This window comes from Ixodes scapularis, unplaced genomic scaffold (genome assembly GCF_016920785.2).
Source record: "Ixodes scapularis isolate PalLabHiFi unplaced genomic scaffold, ASM1692078v2 PGA_scaffold6__148_contigs__length_123643588, whole genome shotgun sequence".
NCBI classification, from domain to species: domain Eukaryota; kingdom Metazoa; phylum Arthropoda; class Arachnida; order Ixodida; family Ixodidae; genus Ixodes; species Ixodes scapularis.
The window spans coordinates 117,814,428-117,836,476 of NW_024609881.1; the positions used below are offsets into that span (position 1 = coordinate 117,814,428).

Below are 22,049 nucleotides of genomic sequence, written 5' to 3' on the forward strand. Positions count from 1 at the left end.
CCATGGGCGTAAAATGAAACAAAATTAAAGAATGTATCGAGGCAATGGGTTGAAAGCTGAGAGATTGTGAAGGAAAAGCGCGTTCACACTTGAAGTCGAAACTGTAGCGCGACAGTTTTTTTGTTGTTTTTTTTTACAAAAAAGGGTAGTCGTTTTTAGACCAATTTTTCAGACCGGTCGCCGAGTCGCCCAGCGGCTGAACTAATCAGCAGCTCCTCGTTAGCGACGTGTAGTGCGCCTCCCGTTTGTTGACGTCAGGCACGCACCTCTGCGTGAGAAGCAACGAACAAATCCGTCCAACGCCTCGGTTCGCGGTTGCGGCAATGAAATTCATGGAGGTCTCTGCGGCGACTCTGATAAGCGCTGAATACACGCTTCTTTTAGAAAAGCAGCACCACAATTTGAACGAGCGTTCAAAAAAAAAAGAAAGAAAACTCGGCCTGGCAGCAAATCCGTGCCAGTCTTGGCTCGACAGATGTACGTACTGCGCCGCGGTAGCTGGAACGAGTGCACGCCGTTGTAGCGATCTGTGCTTCATTGGATGGTTCCACAGAACCAAAATAAACGTAACAAGTCTTTTTTGTTCTAGAGCGCAGCTCTTAGGGGCCTGTTTCCGGCTTGAGTGGCGTCGGCGTAACCGCGAGGTCACGTGACCCCCTCCCCGAGGTCACGTGACCCCTCCAGGTCACGTGACCCCTCAGTATACCGTTCCCCTCAGTACCCTCCCCTCAGTACCCTTCCCTCCTCCTCCTCCTCAAGAGCTGCGCTCCGATTCGGCGTTACAGGGAGTTGTAAACGGCTTTCATTTTTTCATATGGCAACAACGACACATGTCTAGCTGCGGGACGGCGAAAATGGGAAAGCAGCAAATCGGGAACCCGAGCTGGGAAGGACGGAATCGACTGTGGCTGCCGAGAGGTTCCGAGAAGTGACTCGCCGTTAGCGATCTCACCTGTCGCCCGCAGTCTGAACGCTGGTGGTAGATGCCTGATGCGTGTCGCTAGCCGGTCGCGCGGCTGCTGCGAGTTGCAAGTGTGAACACGCCTTTAAGTCCCCCGACATCCAGAAAAAAACAAGTTGAGCAAATGGTCTTTATGTATCTGTATTCACGTTCTAGTTGAAGTTTATTGAGAAAAGCGTAGCTCTTGAAGCCCGGCATCCAAGTGTTGGTCTTCTTTACACAGTGCCTGAAATGAATCCAAACAAAAGCGGGGATTCAACCCAAACAATATGAGACCATCCCCAGCCCTGAAAGAACCCTCTGGTGCCTGCGGCCAGAGGATCTTGAATTTCACCGCTTTTTTTTCCTCTATAAAGAATCTGGTGCGTTGACACACCAGATTCCCTAATTTCCGCTAACGCCGTTGGAAGCCTACACTCTTAGAAAAAAGGGTCAGTATAGTCCTCCCTAAAGGGAGGAACGCTCTTGACACATATGTTCCTTCAGAAAGGGAGAAACTTTCGTCCCTTAAGCAGGGGAGGAAAAGTTCCTCCGTCGACTGCATCTCATTATGGCGGCCACGAATCGAGCAAATCGAGCTCGGTAAGGCTTAACGAGAACACTAAGTCTATTGCACGAAGCGAGAGGAGCAGGAAATAAAAACGTAACACGAGCTTTCCGCGAACTGTATTTATTTCCGAAGTTTCTTTACCCCTGCAGGTAAAGAAACTTACGTTTCGAAAGCATGCAGTCACTCAGTCTTCTCATCGTCAGCACTGCGATGTTCAACGGAGACAACCGGCACTCAGTTCGCGCACTTTATGTCCTACCTTTGCTATTCCTCGAGCCACAATTCCTTCGTCAACCGTAGCGTCAACCGCACATCACTGAGGAGTGAAAATCATTCGCCCGCAAAACCAAAAGCCGCTCTCAAAAAAAAAAAGCAAATCCGAAGCAACCTCTTGGCTTTTCTCAGCACGGTAACACGAAATTATGGCGTAGCCGCGTAGCGTAAAAGGATGTTAAATCGCTTGCCACCAGATGGCAGGGTCAAGCAGAGTAATCGCACGTAGCTAGGCTAGGTGGCGCTAGGTACCGCCCAATTCATGTTTTACAAAAAAATATTTTCATTTTCTTACGCCACAATTGCGTTTCCTTTTCTTCGGCATCTCTAACACATGTAGACACGTTGCGCACACTACAAACATCAGGTCAACATATATTGAACGCATACACAGGCATCGCACATACAAACATCAATTCAACAGCACACTACCCCGATCACTACTAGCGAGCCCTGCGTTTCCGTCTTTTATAGTGGTCGTTTTGAACGTGCGGAATTTTTCGGTGACACCCTAAGCAAAAAAAAATATTCCGAACATGTTCATTTTTTTTCAGCAATGTCATACATCTGAGGCTATTCTTAATGGCTCAGGGGATGAATCTCTTATTAAAAAGAAGACGCTCAATCATGCCATAATTATTTGAAAGCCAATAAATCGAGCCGCTCCAATGTGGTTCCAAGCCTTGAGTTTGTTTTCCCGCATGGCCCTTCGTAGCGAGTATTTATATTGTAGTCTTCGTTTTTCTATTTGTGCTGTTCGCGCAAAGCTGCAATTGCCGTCTTGAATTAATCTCTGTAGAGCGGATATCCAATCAGCTGGAAGTGATGCTTCACGGGCACAGAAATCGCTTTTCGATCAACTTGAATGCAGTCAAAGCCGCGACTTCCGACAACTGTTAAGTGTACGGAGCTGCGCCGTTGCGAGCTCGAAAACTTCTAGCGCTCATCCCAGCGCGCCACTTAGAGGGCAGTTTCTACAGGAACCGTAATATATTTAAACAGTAAAATAAAGGATAGCGTTTTTTTTTCGATTTTGCCTGTCTTTTTTTTTTTTTATGCTAAACTTCCATTATAAATATACGTACTTTCCGTCATACTTTCGTAGTGTTGTCTTTTCCCCAGAGCGCAATCGCTCTCGGGGACCGACAGTCACATTGGCCACTGTACGATAGGAGCTTACCGTTCAGACCAGCGTTCCAACATGACTATCCACACGTCGATCGACTGCACCTAATCCCTCAAGTGGTTTTAAACTCTTTAATGTAAAGCGGAATGTCATCCTGCGACACCCCGGCCCCTCCGATAACGGCCCGACCAGCGGCATCAATGCCCGACAGTTTACGTCATCTCATCTTGTTGTTACACCACTGATACGCGAACACACGGTCACATCGGCGATAATTCCAGTCTTCTGTTCACAACCCACAACACCGCCATCATGATGTCGCTGACACGAAGAAATACAGAACCACGTTGACGATGTTGCTGACACGCAGAAGAATCACGTTGAACGCCGGTTGGCACTCGGCACGGAAGGCACCCAGGCAGCCGGCAGGAAAACCTGCCTTCCTTGGACGCAGTTCCCGCGATTTCCATGACGTCGAAAACGTCGACACAGTTCCTCGTGGTTTCGCTGCTGTAGTTCCGCGTGTGTCCCGCAAATTGGAGACGGCCGTCTTACCCAGTGTATGTAGCACTGCTGGCACTGCTCCGGAACTTCGCTGTTTCTAGCGGCTTCGTTAGCTCATTTGATAAAATTAGTGGTAAAAACGTCAATGCAACCGAAATGTTCTGCACGTTTGGACTAGAAGACGGAATTACAGGCGGCCTTCGCTGCCGCTGAAGCTCAATCAACTCAACATTAATTTATTAAACAACGTGCGCGATGTGCTCGAAAAACGAAACCGAAAGAAGATGGGTCGGGAGGGCGAAAGCTTTCTCCGGTCTGCCTGGAGGAGGAAAACGTCTCGGAGAATAATAAGGACTTTAATTTTCCTTTCATCGGTCTGGGTTTGTTTATGTGTGTTTTGGTAAACAAAAATAAAAAAAAAAACTTCACAAAAAAAACAAAAAACAAAAAAAACCACTTTCCTGGGGATCGAACCGTTGACCACTTGGTCAGTAGCGCGATGTTCTACCCCTGCGCCAACTGAACAAGGAGGAACTCGCCCTCCTCCTTTCATCTGAACTGCCGTTCCTCCCTTCTCTGGGCAACTTGTCCGCAACAAGGAGGAACAGTCGCTTTTGCTACCTTTCTCCTCCCTTTTTTCTTAGAGTGTACGGAAGGATCTCAGCGAAAAACGAGACTGGAAATATGTTTAGGCTTAAAGTGGAAGTTTGCGACGTGACGCATGAGCATCATGTTTCAGGTGCCTACATCATGCTCAGAGTCAGAACGCAGACTATCCTCTTTTTTTCCCCTTTCTTTCATATAAGCACATTTCCAACCTCGTTATTCGCAGAGCACCCTTCGCATATTGCAGCGTTTGGCTCCTTCAAGTCCTTTGCGGAAAAGTATAAACGCACCAGATTCCCAGAGTGTGCCAGCATGTTCACGCTATAGACGTTTGCAAGAATGGCCTCTGGGCGCCGCCATCTTGCTGCTGGTGTGGGCAGATCGTCTGATAACCAAGCATTGCTGAGGCGCGTACCCACGGTTTCCAGACTGGCGCCTAAATAAAGCTGTATTTTAGAATGTATATACATTCTAAAATACAGCCGTTCGCATATCTTCCCACGGGGCACTCGCTAGGCCGATCGATGCATTCTAAAGATACAGCTAGGACAATGAGGATGTAGAGAAGTCGTTTTCATCTAAAATTGAGTTTTGCGGTGTGTCAATAATCATGGCGACTTACATGCCAACGTCGTGCTCGGTGTCACATCTAAGACATGGTGGTCAGATCGAATAGTTTTTTGGGGTCTAGCCATTGCACCTATCGTACCTCTGACCGTTATGATTGACTTTTATAACGAAATAAAAGTTTCCGGCATATTTAGAATGCATCTAACAAATCACTATCAGCAATGTTTGCTCTGAAAACCCAGACAGATTTTAATTAAGGCAAATTTTTGAATAAAGTTTGATAACTAATAAGAAGTGAAAAATAAAAAATCTAAGTTTATAATATTACAACGAGGTACTCCTTTTTAATAACTCTTTCTTTTACTGTAACTTTTTTTTCTTGTTTTTTACTATACCAAGTTTTTTATACTTTTGCTGTACCGAGTGTTTGGGAGAAAACTGGATTGGGTATTTGTTCAATAATAACCTACGTATCTCCAAACGCTCCGACTAAATGTACCCCAGCAATTCGAACCACGGCAGCTGTCGAAGTTTTAAAACTTACATTCAACAGATGTAAAAAAATATTAGCCATTTCCGGAAATGTTCCACGAGAAATTGATGGTCAATTTTTGCACTGATTTCTGACCTGTTTGTTCACTTTTTATTTGTTTTAGTATTGCTGACTAGTTATATTTTCCCTGCCTACGCTCTCCCCCTCTGTAATGCCTTCGGGCCCTGAGGGTACAATAAATAAATAAATAAATAAAAGGAGTTGAACGAAGTCCGCTACAAAGAACGGGTGTCTTTTGCCCACAGAAATCCTCCGAAACTCGTTTATAACTTTTGAATCAGGTAAAGCTAAGATTTAAAACCTTTCTCAGCTCGTCCCAGTCCGTGACTTCACACCTGGGCGGGGGGACATAGCTTTCTGAGTTGCGGTGTGAATGAAAAAACAAACAAACATGGCACCGTTTTCTCCCAAGCACTCTGTACTTAAGTGAGGGTGTCCTATGCGGTACTCACAGACAGTTGCAGCTAGCAGCTGAGACTGGACAGTTTCCACCTGGTCCGTCACCGGGTATCCCGTATAATCCGTCTGGTTCAGCAGTTTGCTGAGGTAGCACCCCACGTCATTGTACACTATCATACTTGTCATCATCGGCTGAAGATTGACCAGACACTACAACAGAATGAAAGACCCAGAGACAAGCATTGAATGTCACTCACGGGTAGACCCATTCAAATGGTCTAGAATGAGTAGAGAGACTGGACGAGAGGAAGGGGTGAGAATGTGAGGACACATCAGAGCGCCAAGCGACGCAAAAGGTGTTCGCAACTTTCAGCGATGGTGGTACCGCGGTGTGAATTGATTGATTGATTGATTGATTCGTGCCCGCCGTGCCAATCTGCCACCTCCTGTCCGCGCGTGGGTATGGTGAGCAGATGCGTAGCGCGTCCCCGAGAGTCCGTGAAACTTGAGAATATACGGCGGGCAAGTGTACCAAAATGCGCCTCGATCTGGCACGTCGGATGGCAAAGAGGGGCACGGCAATCAAACGGCATCATAAAAATTGCGGGCAGAACCAGCTGTGTTGCTGTTAATTAAGCGATCAGCGGCAGACGTAACTGAAAGAACCGAGGCAGGTCGGACGTAAATTTTCCGGCTAAATTTAGCGGATAAACTGAATTTGAGTGTGGGATCACGTGACATCAAGTCATATGACGTCATTTTCCCCGCTAAATTTAGCGGGGAAACTGAATATTGGTTGAGGCCGTGACATCAAGTCATGTGACGTCATTTTCCCCGCTAAATATAGCGGAGAGACTGGATTGGTGTCGAGGTCAGGTGACGCCGACTTCCTGCGAAATCTAGCTGGAAAACTGAATTTTTGCGTAGGTCACGTGACATCAATTCTTTCCCTAAATTTAACGAACTAAATTTCTGTATGGGTGACGGCAAAAAAACAAAATAGGAAAGACGGAGAACACGAGGGAGATTTTATAAACAACGGGAAATCAGAGACATCCTTCATCGTCGAAAAGAAAATCTTACCACGAATTCGTCCGAGAGAAGTCGGCTAAAGGTCGGCTAGAAAAGAAAAAAACACACAAAAACAACATGAACACATGTGAAAGATGTTTGACGCAAAATCAAACATTGGTCGTTTTTTATGTTCGGATCAAGGTTCAAAATTACACCTATTAGCTACTTGAAAGCCCCACAACTCATCGTAACTTATTCGTGTAGATTGTGCTCTTTCTCATCAGGCCAAAAATGTACGTTAGGATATATCAGCCGTTCATAAAAAGACCAAACGCCTCTTTAAATATAACTGCCTAGAAACCTACTTGGTGCGGCTATCGTTCAAAGTATTTCGATTATCACTGTTAAGGTACGCGGGGCGAGTCCATGGGCATAATCTGATCTCTCCGCAGCCAATCAGCTTACAGCGTTAGCCAATAGGAATGTCGAAGGACCAATCAGGAACCGTGAACATGAAAAGCATGCACGTTGACGGTCCGATGGAATTGTCAACAGTCTCAGAAACAAAAAAGACAGGCGCGGTGACAACAAGGGACTGCAGTTCCTTGTCTGCAAAAAGGCCGGCTCTCGGCGTCGTCTGCTCGTTCGTTGGCGGCAGTTGGCGTCGCGACCGCTTACGCCATCTCTTGTCTCGCGTGCGAAGCGGCGCCGTGTTGTTTGCAGACCGGGCGCGTCGCTGCGTTTCCATAGGAGCTAAGCCTTTTTCTTTCTTTACTTTTTCCTCAGGTAACTTCGCTCTTTGCAAATTTTACAAAAAAAAATGCACCATCTGTGGGCAACGCTGCACAAAGTCGTAGCGCGATAGGTTAAGAAACCAAATTTTCCGGTCGATTTAAAGAGCCTGCCGTCTCCTTGTTTCACCCTGTAGATAAGGCAATACATCGCAGAGAGCTCAAGCTCCGTGAGAATACGACGCCAGCGGTTGGGATGGAACACGAAGATTTGAAAAAAAAAAATGAAGTCACCTGAATCAAACGATAACTCAGAAAAACGAAATTTCTCTATGAGCCGACGTCCGCCTAAGTCTAATGTCTTCAAAACAAAAAAAAAACAAAAAAAAATACATTGTGGTCCTTTGTAGCATATATTTCAATGAAACGAACTTGTCATAAAGAAAGAAAGAAATATTCGCTTTCTTGATGACGGGTGTTTTTCACTGATACATGTCTCACAAGCGTTCACAATATATAATTTCTTGTCTTGACGATATATATAGGGTGTCTCAATTCACCAGGTTCGATCTAAAATGGACCGCGAAAATCGGCGCCTGCGTGAAGAAATCTGGACTTTTCGTCAAAGATGTATTTCACAGGTCGTTTTCTTTTTGTGTGTCTGTAAAATTACAAAGCGTAGCTCCCTTTCTGTAAAAAAAAATAGGGCCAAGAAACTTGCCAGGATGAACGGCGGGCGACCAGACGACCAAATCGAGTTGCAGGGTGTGTTTGGCGCACGTATTGATAGATGGCGTCGGGAGCAGCGTCCGAAGGTGTAGGCGACCAGCGAAAGAAAGCAGACGACACGCAACGAAATCCGTTGGCAGCAAAAGCGCCGTCGTTATGCAAACGCGTTTTTTTTTTTTAACTGTAAGTTTCAATTTTATTGTTTGCATTTGTATTTAAATCAGAGGTACATTACGAAAATATGTTGTTCATTTTAATACACCACGGTGGTCGCGAGCAGTCTCGATAAAGAGGTAGCGTCATCTATCAATATGAGCGCCAAACACACGCCGCAGCTCTACTTGGTCGTCTGCGTCGCCGCCCACCGTTGACCCTGGCACGTTTCTTGGCACTATTTTTTTACAAAACGGGAGCTACGCTTTCTAATTTTACAAGTAAAAATCGACCTGTGATATACACCTTTAACGAAAAGTTTTGATTGCTACGTGCAGACGTCGATTTTTACGGTCCATTTTAGGTCGAGCCTGGTGACTTTGGACTCCCTATATATTTGAGCGATAAAGCAACCAAAACCACGGAGTGGTTTTGCAACTTAATGGCGAAACCCTTCCCACGCAGATTGGTTGCTAATGCACATGCGTGAGCTGGCGCGTGGCGGGTAGGACAGGGGGTGGAAAGGTTGAGCAGGGATAGGCTAGGTGGCGCAAGCTACCGCCCGTTACAAAGTGCATGGCCATTAACACCCATCCATCCATCCAGGGACGCTTGCAGACGATCAGCGCCTTTGACTCCTCCTTGCACTTCGTATCACAAACGCGGCCCGTAAACCACGTGATTCCGGTCGGGCAGTTGGGAACACTCTCATATCTAGGCACACTATAGTCACTTATAAGATAAGAACGACAAGGTGGGGAGCTTCGGTTGTCCCGTCCCGTCTCCAGCGCAACTGCTGCTACCTTCGACAATGCTTCCGTGTCTCGTGAACCTTGAGCACACACGCGCAGCCAAATTATGGGTGAAGGCATGCATGGGAGCATGCTGAAGGCCTGGCGTTCGAAATGCACGCTCTGCCGTTCTTACTCTATCCGCGACTACAGTCGTAACCTAACTCCACCATTGCGGAAGAAATAACTTACGTCCGTAGGTGGAACGCCTTGGCAGGCTTCATTCGGCTCGCACTGAAAGTCAATAAATTGAAAGCAATGTGAAACCATTTTCAGGAATAAATAAAGGGTACAACCGTAGCGAGTGCGTGCCAGAGCTGTGTTAATTGAACCCAATAAACTCGAGATTTCGATATGCAAGGTTTTTAGGGGCGAAGCTCCTTAGGGTTTAGCCTTGTCCGGCGTCCGTGCTCACATCGATTGCCATCCCATCTGTCTTCTTAAAAAAAAAAAGAAAAAAAAATGTTTCCGCAGTCGACAGGATTCGAACCTGTGCGGGGAGACCCCAATAAATTTCTAGTCCATCGCCCTAGCCACTCGGCCACGACTGCGGGACGGGTAGGGGGCTCTGAGATGCGGTATAGTAACTCAAGAGCTGGGGATGTCATGGATGAAACGTTGCATGTAGCCGCTCAATGTCTATACAACAGAGGGCGCTGCGGTCAAATGCGTATATAATCGCGTTAAACTTTGCACGCATTGGCTCAATGTTTATAGACGAGAGGGCGCTGCGGTCAAATGCCCAAAAAATCAGTATCATCAGCACCACCAGAGCTTCCCCCCAATCAACATCATTCACCACGTGGAGATGCGGTCATTTTTTCTTTATTCTTTTTTTTCAGCTTTATAACTTTCTTAAAAAAAAAAAAAACTAAAAAAAAAACATGCAAATCTGCCTAAGCGCGGTTTGTGCAAGCGACTTATACGGCCAGGGGGACATATTAGAGAGGGCCAATCGTCGCAATAATTCGGAAAATAACCTAAGATTTGTTCATTAACTTTTCCATTCACGAAGATAAATATAGGTTTAGAATTACAAACTTGCTGACTGAGCGTCATGGAAATCCTCTAAATCAGTAAAGTTTGGAGGGACTTGAAGCACGTAAGAAGCGCGTTGGTGCGCCAAAATTAGCACACGTGCAACAGGCGCAGGCCTGCAAAAACGCGCCGGCTTGGGTTTTCCGACTACCGTTCACGCAGTTGCAAGTTGCAACCATGGCCGTATAGCTCACCTGTACAAACCGCATTAATGTAGCTTTCGCGACTTTCTTTTTTTTTTTTTTTTTTTAACGATTAAATCTGTAAAGCCTGAACGAAAACACCGTATTTGTTTCTCTATATCTGCGGGTCTCCAAAATAGCAGATGCTGAACAATGTACGTAGTGTAGAAAACAGTATACATTCATCAAATTTAGCAGATTAGAGTTTACAGAATGAGTCAAAATATTAGATAGTTTACATTATTTGTCACCGCCTTCCACCAATGCAATTCTTCTCCTCCTTATTATATCTGCGAACTAAACCGCAATGAACTTTTCTTTTTCGTAGACATCATTTCTTCTAGTCAGTGCGCATGTGTGTGCACTTCGTCGTTAGATTTATTATTAAACTAAGATAACCGAAATAATCACACCGAAGAATATCAGTTAGAATATCAGATCGTTCGTAATTACTATAGATAATAATAGTATCCCTCATCAATGGGATAATGTGATATGAAGAGATATCATCTCATCATGTATCTTCTCCTGAACATTTGATTTGTTGTTGTTATTGTTGTTGTTGTTATTGTTTTTTGTTATTGTTGTCGTCTCTGCGAGAACATATGCCAGAAAATAATAAGGCGGTAACTTTACCATGCTTTCGTCGGGTTGAGGTGCAGGTACTTGGAACTCAATGGGCGTGCCGCAGGCAGAGTCTTCGAGGCTTGGGTCGACTCCACAAAACAGCTGAGGGCCGTGGGAGCCATCCAGGCAGTACGAGGCGAGGTAGTCCAGCGTAGTCACTGTGGGGCCCAACATGAGAACAATCCGTTCAATAGGTCGTTTCTGCCCAATCGCCGTAATCGTTATCAGCTACGTCATGAATCGTGATTACGTGTTGATGACGTAGCTGATGACCTCACTGAGAGTTTTTGAGGCGCATGAACGCGCAATGGATCTTTTATTACCACAGGGATCTGCCTTTTCCTTGAGAACGGAGCATGTACAGCGCTACTTTACCTGATGATGATGATGATGATGATAAGGTTACGGCTATTCCCTTTGTGACGGGCAGGTTCGACCTGTATTCGTGCACCAAGCCTCGGGGTACATTGGGAGCTTAGTTAGCCCTGAGATGTACTTTTCTCCACCAGTCCTCCACACGTTGCCTTGAGGTCTTAAGAGCCAACCAGTTTGAACCCAGTTTGTCCCACTGTGCGTTAGGGCTGTTGGCTTTATCCGTCACGTCCTGTATCGGTGGCTTGATGTCGGTCTTGAGTGCACTCCCTGAAGCCCAAAGCATGAGCGAGCGCCAGAGGGCTCTGAGGATAGGGGCCACTGAACTGTGAAGGATCGGCACTAGAGCCGTGCATTCAAGTACAATATGTGCTATTATTTCATCGTGGGCGCCACACGCCCGGCACACACTCGCGGTCACAGTTGCGTCAAAGTGCCGCCTGTAGGACAGGGTCCGCAGGGCCCCGGCTCGTGCCTCAAAAACCAATCCGCTGCCAAGGCTGTTATCGTAAAGCCGAGTCTCTGGGGCGATGCTCTGCTTGTACGTCACGTAGACATCCACCGTCGACTTGGTGTGTGCCAGAGCCACATATGTAGAGAGTTTGGTCATTCGTTGGGAGGTATAGGAGACAAATGAGGAGGCGTCATTGGCCGAAAGCGGGCTGGGCGTGTTCCAGGGCGTCTTCAGAAATTCGAATGTGACCAACCAGAAGCCGGAAATAATACCCTGGCAATGGTCGCGAGAAACAAACCTGATAACTGCATTAGAGTAACTCTCGATGACTGAAAATATGGTACACGTGATGTTTCAATCACGCTCATCCAAAATGATGGTGGAAGAGTGCGACTAGCGGAACGATCGACATAATCCGTACGCCAAGCGCCGAGGGCCGGGAATCTGCCGTCCGAGCGGTCACAATCTGTCCGAGCAAAACAGAGTTGAGCGGCGCATTCGTTTCTTACATCTGTCTACATGATCATGATCAAAACAACACGTGCACCCTATTTTCAACCACAAAGAGTTACTAAACTTCACTCTTACGCGCTCATTAAAACCATTTACGAACATAGGCCTTTGATCAGAACGGTTTCTCGCTACCACCGCTCGGGGATTCTTTTCGGCTTCTGGTTGGTCAAGAGAGCATGCCAAGCCCTCTTTCCGAATCTGGTGCACGCCCTGGCTCTGCCCGCGCCTCCCATTGGCCAAACTCTCTAGATATACGGCTCTGGTGTGTACCACCTGGAGTCATTGTTGTGTCTCATGATCTCGGACCATCTGCCGGATCTCCGAGTTCAGTTCCCGTGCCGTCAATGCTTGTACGGGGTCAGCAAAGAAACCATGTTTGCGTTATTGGGGCTGATTTAAGCGTCTTTTCCAGCGGGTTTGTAGTCCTGTGAGGTGGGTGTATCGGAACACCCTACTGGCCTAACGGCAGGTGTCCGTGTGTCGACGCCGTCCGTTCAACATAATTTTGTTGTTCGCTTCCCGAGCCTCAAAAGAGGACCGGCCCAGGTCACCCTGCACGGCTTCATTTGGTGCACTCCCGTGGCAGCCAAGCGCCTGGCGGCCAACCTCTCTTTGCCCTGAGCTTGGACATCTCCTGGGGCGCATACCACAGCGTTAGCAAAAGTTCATCCAGGCACCACCACCACCTTTCACACACCCCTAGACACAATGAACCTATTGCAACTCCAGAGGCTGCGTTTTCTGAGAATGATGGCTCCTCGAGTGGCTGCTTGGCGAAGGTGAGCGTGGTGCTCTTTCAAGTAGTCGTCTGCGTTTGACAGGATGGTGCCCAAGTATTTGTACTCGCTGAGGACTGGCATATGTGGTCTTCACATGGTCTAAGGTCGCCCAGTGTTATGTTCGAGAAACCTGCGAGTACTACTCCTGCCGACTTGTTGACATTGAATTGCAAACCAAGCCCCGCTGCTTCTTCTACGCAGATGTCTAATAAAAGCTGCATGTCGTTCACTGATTCTGCTGTAAGCACTATGTCGTCTGCATATGTCAATCCCGGCCTTATCCAGTCGAGTTTTTCCCCCAGCTCCCAGGTGGACCAACGAAAAGCCCAGCCCGCACCGGACGAGTTCCTTCTCTAGCCGAGCTGCATGCAACATGTACAAAAGCGGAAATAATTGGCATCCCTGACGGAGACTTTTCGTTACCAGGACCTCCTCAGGGTTGGTTCCATCCAGCCATGTCTTAATCGTGTTGCCATTGCACGGACGGTGGATGAGGGCGACCCACTCTGGTCGCACGTTCAGCTCTTTGAGTTGGCCGAGGAGCTGGTCATGTGGCACGTTGTCGTAGGCTTTCGCGATGTCCAGAAAACAACATATTAAATTCCTTTCCCCTTTTCGGACTACCTCGATAGAGTGCGTTAAAGGGATACTGAACCGAAATTAAGAGCTCACAAAACAAGGCTGGATAAATAGGAGTCTGCAAAACCCAACAACATCACTCATACAGCGATATCTCTAACGGATCGCCGTATTTTTGGAAAAGAAGTGCGCGATTCAACACGGCCGATGAGGCCGACGAGACAAGGCACGTGACGATTCCCATTCCCTCTTCTCCTCGCTACGTCCCGTCGAGCCAACACCTCCTAGAAATAAGGCCGTAGCGCTCCGAGTGGTTACGTCACAATGTCGGAGGAAGGAAGGCCATGGCGCAACTACGTGAAAAAATTTCTGCTAACGACGTGAAAAAAAATTTCTTCTCGAGCGGCGCGGTGGAGTTCGTGCGCGATTATCCGACATTATTATACGTTTTATAAGCGCGGTCTTGCACAATGTATTATATATATATATATAATATAAACGTAATATAGAACGCGTTATCAAGGTTGAAAGTACCAAATTTATATTTATGATTATCCCCGTAACCGCGGGACTACGCGCGTTCCTGCAGCTCCCCACACTTTTCGAATGAACCGGCTCCGAATTTCCGACGCGACATCTTTTTCCCTCATACGGGCTCCGATTCTGGTAAGTTTACGTTGTGTGTGAGCTGCTGCTTGCCTGAAAGGGAACGCTGAGACATTTCAGGACGGAAGGGAACCGGAAAAAAAATCCAGTCATCGCCGCAGGGAGCGCACACGAGCAAGAGATGGGTCGACAATGTTAAGCCTCTCCTCCCACACTGCTGCCACTGCTCTCGTGTGTGTGTGTGTGTGTGTGGTTCTTTTGATCCTCCTACCCGTCGTTTTTTTGTCGTCACCGCAGTCTCGGGTAGTTTTTTTTGTGTTCGCTTGATACTACAGCATTTACATGGATTCGTGAAACAAGTCCTGCTACGGTTTGAGTGACGTGTGTGGCAACTAGTCAACGATGGCTCTGGTCGATGACCTCTCTCTCGACAGAGAGAGACTTCTTGAAGTTCGTGTTCAAATGTTTTCGTGATGGATTTCGTGGGACGTATGGATGCGATCGACTGGTGAGAAACATTTTATTTACGGGCTTTCTTGGTCATGTAAGACGCAAGTGAAGTGCTGCAGTCGATTTTTTTTTTTAAGTCGCGTGATAGAATGGAATTTTGTTCTTCGTCGTTATCCGTTTGCTATTGCGTCGACATTTGTAAATATGCGGGGTAATATTCTAGTTTTTACTGGAAGGTAAATAACAAGTTTCTGTGATTATTGAAAGTGCGTTGTTTGTGCTAATGTGTTTATTTATACTAATGTTATTTTATTGCCTTTGCCGCGTTTATACTAGAATCTTAACTTATTAAGGTAATAGTATTATTGTATGCAAAATTGGTTATATTTTGTTCTTAAGCAGCTCGAGCCCACAGGGAGAAGTAAATTAGTTGACTGTAAATAGTAAGTTTAGTATCCCTGCCACGCGGAAAAGTTAATATATTTTGATTAAATGATACGGGATCTGATCAGCTCGCTGTTTTGAGTGATTATACGAGCGTCGCAAGCTGATTTGTCAACCCCAAATTGTCATTCGATCGAAAATACATTAATTTGAATTCAGTGAATGTACGCGATAACATCGCTTGCATGATCGTAAGTGACATTTGTCGAGGCGTGTCCGCGTTGGCTACTTCTACCTGATTTTTAACTGATCTGTATTGCTCTTCCCAATCACTGCGTGTTTCACCATTTTGTCGAAGTATTTCTGTATAAAATATGCATTCCTACAGCAATAATTGCGTGACTCAATGTTTTCGACTTAAAACAATCACATTTTTCTATAGACGCCTTCTACGCAAACCTCGTGCCATTTCGTACCGATTATTTAGCGGTGTAATGTTTTGCCCGCGTAATAAAGTGTTTCTTAGACCCGTTGCTATGTGCAGCTTTCATTCTAGCTAATAAGACACGCGTATGTGACGAAAAGTACGTTACGACGGTCGATCCACGCGCGTTGCCTTCGCTTCGACGCGCGCCCCCGATCGCCTTCCTTTGCGACGTCACGAGAAAAGCGCTACGGCCTTATTTCAAGGAGGTGTTTGTCGAGCTGGTGAAGTGAAGCGAGGAAGAGAGAAGCGAGACCGCTTCCCCTCATTCTCGAATTATCCTGGAGGACAATGACGTCAAAGACATGGTTGAAAAAACCCCGAGACTGCGGGTAAACGACACAACACTAAAAAGTCTCTATTAAAAAAAACGCAGCACCACCGCGCATCGAACGCGCGACCACATGCGTACAAATCGGACGCCTTAACCGCTATGCTACGCCACCGTGTTGTGTCGTTTACCCGCAGTCTCGGGGTTTTTTCAACCATGTGCAATGTACACCAGCTCGTTTGCGCCCTTACTTTTACGTCAAAGACCTCGCTTGATCGCGCCCTTCTCTTTCAAAAGTGCAGCCATCCGTCTGAGATATCGATGTATGGGTGATGTTTTGGAGTTTGTAGCGTCCCGTTGAACGTTTCTGTGGCCTTACTTTGCGAAATCCAAATTTCGGTTCAGTACCTTTTTAAAGTAATGTGGTGATCTTCCAACCTGCGGTTCCGTCGAAATCCCCTTTCCGCCCATGCCGTCATGCGCTGATCAATGGATGGATGGATGAACCTTTGGACCTAGCCTTTCGAGAGACGAGCGCCGTCTGGGGAGATGTCTGCGAACTACAAATGAAGAGCAGTCCAACTTGCCTCCGCCCGTCAAAACACATTGGCGCCGTACCGTTGTATCGGATTTTGATGCTTTTTTATGCTCCATACTGCCGATACGTAAAGAAACATAAAAACGAAATACGTGCAAAGACGTAGGTGCTGAATGTATGTTGATCGTGCGGAATGGGTTCTCTGCGAAAACTGCTACAGCGAGAAGCAATTCCAGGGGAGGTTCCCAGGGAGGTTGCATTAACAGCTGTGGTTGTGAAACTGAAACAGCAGAAATTATACTCACAGTTTTGACCAGTGCGTTTGAATAACTCGGCGATTGTTGGGTAGAAGTTTGTAAACAGGTAACCGTTGAAACCGAAAGCCGCCATTTTGTCAATAACGCACTGCAATAGAAAGCAAGTAGATTTCAAATCAAGGCCTCTACCCGTGAATATGTTTAGAGCCACTTCTAAGCGTTTCTGTCTATTGTGATAAAATGTCTTTTTTCTAAAAAAAAAAATAACAAAAACAAAATCTTATTTTTTGCGATAACGAATCACTTTCTTGTTTTCCCCCTTCCCCCCCCCCCCCCCCCCCCAAAAAAAAAGGGAGGGGGGAGGGAGGGGAGGTAGAGGAAAAAGCTGCTCTGGGGACCTCCACCTCCCCTTACGGTTCAGCTTTGGAAGAGGACAGCATATAAATTAAATATCAAAGTTACAAATTATTAAATACCTTGTACAACATTAGATATATCAAGAACAATACAGAACTAATCTACTGAAGACGTTATATATATTGAGATGGAGAACCTTGGGTGAAACAGCAACAACAGACGGGTTTATTTGTACGTTTCGGCCGGAGTCCGGCCTTCGTCATTCCTGACAAAGGCGACATTCCTGACGAAGGATGGATTCCAGCAGGTCAAGGATAAAAGCGGACCATTTTTGTCAGTGTCTTCACTCTGGCAGAAATGGTCCGTTTTTGTCTTTGAAATCACCCCAGCAAAGAAGCTTCTGAGTCAGTGTCCTGGTGTGTGACTTTATAGTGAGTATGCTTATGCGAAGTGAGAATTATTGCAGCCCAGTATCGTCGCACAGCCCTCTCCTTCAGATACATCCATTAAATTTCCGCGAGATTGTGGTTGGAGAGGGCATAATATTCATATTCACTGCGTATTGAACGCCAAACTCTCATAGACATTCGCGTGCCTAGGTTAATGCATAATCCCTGTTCTGTAAAATAATAATAATAATAATACACGTCGTTCGCCTTTAGGGGAAAAAAAAGACGAAATATTTTTCAAGATATCCTCACCGCGGCAAAATCAGAGGCTGCGAAAGCCCGTTTAGGCGTCTCTTTCAAATCGAAAAACTACCGATGCACTGCGGAACGTACGGGCGTATGCACCTGCCACATGCAGCGTCACGCTTGTTGTCCTGATATCGCTAGCCCGCGCTCCGCGCAAGCCTTCAGACGTCTGCCATTTTGGTCTTTCATGTAGCGCTCCAAGCGGTGCGCGTCGACAAACACAATTGAAAACCATGGATGGATGGATCTGGCTAAACCCTGTGAATCGGGCGGTGGCTTGCGCCACCTAGCCAACATTATAAATCTAATTATATGTTTTGAATTCCAAGATTAAATCTCACCCCTGCCTCGATTTTAGCCACCAGTCTGATAACCTCCGCTTGGTTATTTCTACCCGTGTAAAGTCTATTTTTCCTTCACTGTCTTTAAAACCCAATGCTTTGATTAAATCCGCCCGGTCACTGTTAACTGTTGGGTGAAGCCCTTTACAGAAAAGTATTAAGTGTTCAGCCGTTTCCTCCTGCTCCCCACACACACTAGATAAAGTGTCCATCTCCTGGTACTTAACCCGGTACGTCTTAGTCCGCAATACTCCTGTGCTGGCCTCAAACAACAAAGAGCTTCCCCTAGAATTATCGTAGATATTTTCTTTGCAAATTTCCTGTTTGAACATTCTGTACGTCTCCAGTGCTGGTTTTGTCTGCATACCCGTTTCCCACAGACCCTTCTCTGTTTCTTTTATCCTTTTCTTAACCCGTAATTCCTGGTTGGCGCCCCCACTGCCGCCCAAATATTTGCTTGATAATTTTCTAGTTCGCTTTCTCCATTTGGTATCTACATTCCTCATGTACAAATAACTGAAAACTTTCCTAGCCCACTGCTCTTCCTCCATTTCCCTCAAACGCTCCTCAAATTCTATCTTGCTGCTAGCTTCCCTGCCCTCGAATGACGTCCATCCCATGTCGCCTTGTACCCCCTGATTCCTGGGCAGGGGGCGCCATCTGTGTTTGTTATCACGAAACAGTCACTTGTCATAACTCAATGGGGAAAGTTTGATGTCCTCCCGTTGGTGACGATGGTTCTGATGGTAACTGGGAAGACGATGAGGAAAGATGCTGCGCGGCAGGCTCGGGGTGTCGGAGGGGAGCGGTAGCCTAGAAGTCCTGAGCTCCCCCTGAACTCCCCCTGGGACACGTAGTCCAAGAGAGTTCTCAGAATCCTGGCCCCCCTCCTCTCCGCGTCTCCGGTGTATATCTTGCCTCTTCAGCACAAATTATTTGTTCTTAAAAAAGGGGTGAAAAAGTTTTGCGGGCCTGTTTTTTGTTCTTGTTTATATGCATGCATACATATGCATGTGTAAATTTATTTTATGCCTTCTTGGCTCTAGCCTCGATGGCCCCCATCGTGGCTAGAACGGAGAAGGTTGTAACCTGTCAAACTGCGATCATGCAGCTTTTGTTTTACGACCTTGTCACATGTGTACAGTTTGTGGCAAAATAAAGTAATTTGATTTGGTTTGATTTGCTTTGACTGCTTCTTGCGCTTACTGTGAGATGGCGCCACAAGTTAGAACCATCGCTAACTTAGTCGTCTGCGAACACGTCCGCCGTTGACCCTGGCAGGAATTGACGGTCTCAGTTTTCGTAGAAAGAGAGCTACGCCCTTGGAAGTTTTCCAGATTAAATGTACATATTCGGTGAATGCTTGAGTTTTCTATCTGCAGGCACTGATTTTATTCTTTTTTTTTTCTTCTAATTTTACAGTGCCAAGGTTCACTGTTCACACCCCATAAACGAGCAAAATATTCGCATCTCAATTTTTGTCATTTGAAGAAGTGGTCATTTGGATGCGGAAAATAGCTACTCTATTGCCGGCATTTTCTGTTTAAGCAGCAGAAACAATTATCATTGTGGCAAATTGTAGGGCTTAGGGTATTGGACAAACATACCCTGGAGGCCCACGTAAGTACAAGTGACGCTTTAAAACTAAACAGCTATTTTAGTGGCGTAGACAGTTAGCAGAGAGCTTTAAGAGAAGGTTTCCCTGTGCGCAGAAGTTCTGCGAAGGCAGACAAGTTGTGTGCCTGTGCAGCGCAACACCGTAAGCGAGGGACCCAAAATGTGGCCCTCTATGCTAAAACTATGTCTTTCAGAAAACGTTGAACTCACCATCACCAGCGACGACAGGCCCTGCGAAGTAAAACGAAATAAACATATGTATATACAAACTTCCTTTTTTTATTATTTTGTATAAAGCTGGTTGTTGCAAAGTTTTTACACCTCGTGCCATTTTTTTTTTCTTCTAATCCTCTCCATATCCTTGGACCGACACTTCATGTTTCGTGAGGCACAGTTTTTGGTTTCCTGTAATACTTTACGTCACCCTCGCTTTCAAGAAAGCGAGGTAAATTTATGTAGCTCCTGAGATATTCATGAAACAAGAATGCTGATTTTAATTGCCTTTAAACTCAACCCCTATGCGGTGCTGGTGTAAATATAAACAGAGAGATAACAAAGACAACGATAAAAATGTTAGTTGTTCATTAAATTTTATAGAAGCATTTTCCTGGAATTTTGAATTTTTAACTTTATCATAACAAATATTTGCCTTGGACATCGGACAAAAAAGCTTCCAATAGAAAGCTTGAAGGTCCGGCGGCCCTGCACATGGAGAACACAATAAAATAAAACAAGAGCACTATCACCTAAACAAGATAAGCATACACTGCTTTTAATTAAACAATGAATATCAAAGTGGTCGGAAACGAAGTTTTTAAGCAATGTGGGCAAATTATGAACAATGAATTGAAGTGCAAAATTAGTATGAAAATGGGAAACGGTCCAGACTTCCTTGCATCAGATTCTGATTATAGATTCGCGTTTAGTCAAGATTGAAATACGAGACGAAAAACAAATTCACTCCACACTTGAAAATAAACGCAAACATAATAAACAATCTATTGACACTGCCTGCTTTTTTTGTGTGATATTGTGACTAAGGAAGAATGTTCCCGCACAAGACTCGTATTTGATATTAGATGTTGAATAGGCTCCATATGTGCATTGAGTTTCTGTTCAACTTAAAAACCAATAAGAAACACCAAAGGACTTAGGATCTTTGCCCCCATTACTCTGTTCCTTCTTTAAAAAAATAAACTTTTTTTTTTTTTTTTGCAGAAGCAATAAAGACATTACGGAGCTGAATGTATTGGATGCAAAAAATAAAAAAATATATATACCGCCTCAGAGCTTATGCTGACGTGAAAAAAACCGTTTTAGGTTGTTATAAACTGCGCAGTTCTAATTCCCATTAAAAAAAAAAAAATTTCAGGAACGCAATAAAAACAACCGAAGCGAAAACACTTACCGCCGCTGACACGTCGCATAGGTCCCGACCAACGTCATGGAAGCACTAATAAAGATAAAGAGAGACACGTAGATTTAAAAAAAAAAAAAAAAAAAAAACTCAGCACTCGCTATGATTCGCATATCTGGAGAGATAGTAAAATATACGTTGTCATATAATAAAGAATAATTCTTCAACAAATAAAACAATCCCGACTGGTCACGCTCTACGTTTCTTAAGCTGGAAATAAATAATAAAACGAAAACAGAATGAGTCACCAAAGATGATATGCAGTAGATATATTACATGGCAGTGAACTCACCGAGTCGATTCCATAGGCGTTGGGAAGAGTCATATTTACGCAGCATCCTGCGAGGAAATGACGAGTTTGACGTCTCGGCCGGGATGATATGGCAGGGTGAAGTTAAGATGATGTTTTCATCACGCAACACAAAGTGCCTTAAGTGACTGAAATATATAGACGCTTTACACACGCGCCAAATTACAGCCGCCATTGCTGACCTTCTCTTGTCTTACCGAGATGCCGAGAAACTGAAACGGTATTTGGCGATCCTCTACAAAGGCCGATGCTTTAGAAAAGGACACAGTTGAATCTAATATGGCAATAACCTGGCCTGCTATGGTAATGATGAAGTGAAATAAACGGAATAAGTGGAAACAGAAACTGAACGTCAGGTATGGCGGCGTCCATGCACAGCTGCTGCAAAGCGTCTATATATATATATATATATATTATCGATGAAAGCACTAGAAGCGGATCGCAAAGCAATACGATACAAATTTCACAAACAGCCAGGTTTGAGACACACCTGATATCGGCCCCATTTGAACTTGCAGATTCATTTCGAAATATTTAACACTGAAGTGTGCAATAACGAAAAGTGTTTTCAGAGTTAAACTGCCAATAATAAAATAGCGTAATATAATTGCTCGCGTAGCCAACATGATAGATGGCTTGTGGTCAACTGCCATTTCTTAAATATTTTCTTGCTTTCTTTCTTCTCACCTGATTGATCTCGAATATTTATAGAAAGTTTATATAAGCATTCGCCCTGATTTCATCTAAAGTATATATAAAAAAAATCGACACGCTTTTCACAAACGAGTCATCTTTTGCCCTCACCGGGTATGGGGACT

The 22,049-nt window shown here is 45.3% G+C and overlaps 1 protein-coding gene across 2 annotated transcripts in view; it reads right to left on the minus strand.

The window, feature by feature from the left end:
* Positions 1–1,097: 1,097 nt before the first annotated feature.
* LOC8033437 overlaps positions 1,098–22,049 on the minus strand; it is a 31,976-nt gene continuing 11,024 nt past the window's right edge. The window contains exons 6-14 of one of the 2 annotated variants that reach the window (XM_029969741.2): positions 21,214–21,260; positions 20,913–20,957; positions 19,715–19,735; positions 16,543–16,642; positions 10,817–10,965; positions 9,153–9,194; positions 6,626–6,661; positions 5,596–5,752; positions 1,098–1,187 (exon numbers count right to left, since the gene is read on the minus strand). In XM_029969741.2, coding sequence (XP_029825601.2) covers positions 1,177–1,187; positions 5,596–5,752; positions 6,626–6,661; positions 9,153–9,194; positions 10,817–10,965; positions 16,543–16,642; positions 19,715–19,735; positions 20,913–20,957; positions 21,214–21,260 — 608 coding nt within the window. In that variant the 3' untranslated portion in view covers positions 1,098–1,176. The remainder of the gene's footprint in view (positions 1,188–5,595; positions 5,753–6,625; positions 6,662–9,152; positions 9,195–10,816; positions 10,966–16,542; positions 16,643–19,714; positions 19,736–20,912; positions 20,958–21,213; positions 21,261–22,049) is intronic. The other variant, XM_040211124.2, reaches the window with a different exon arrangement.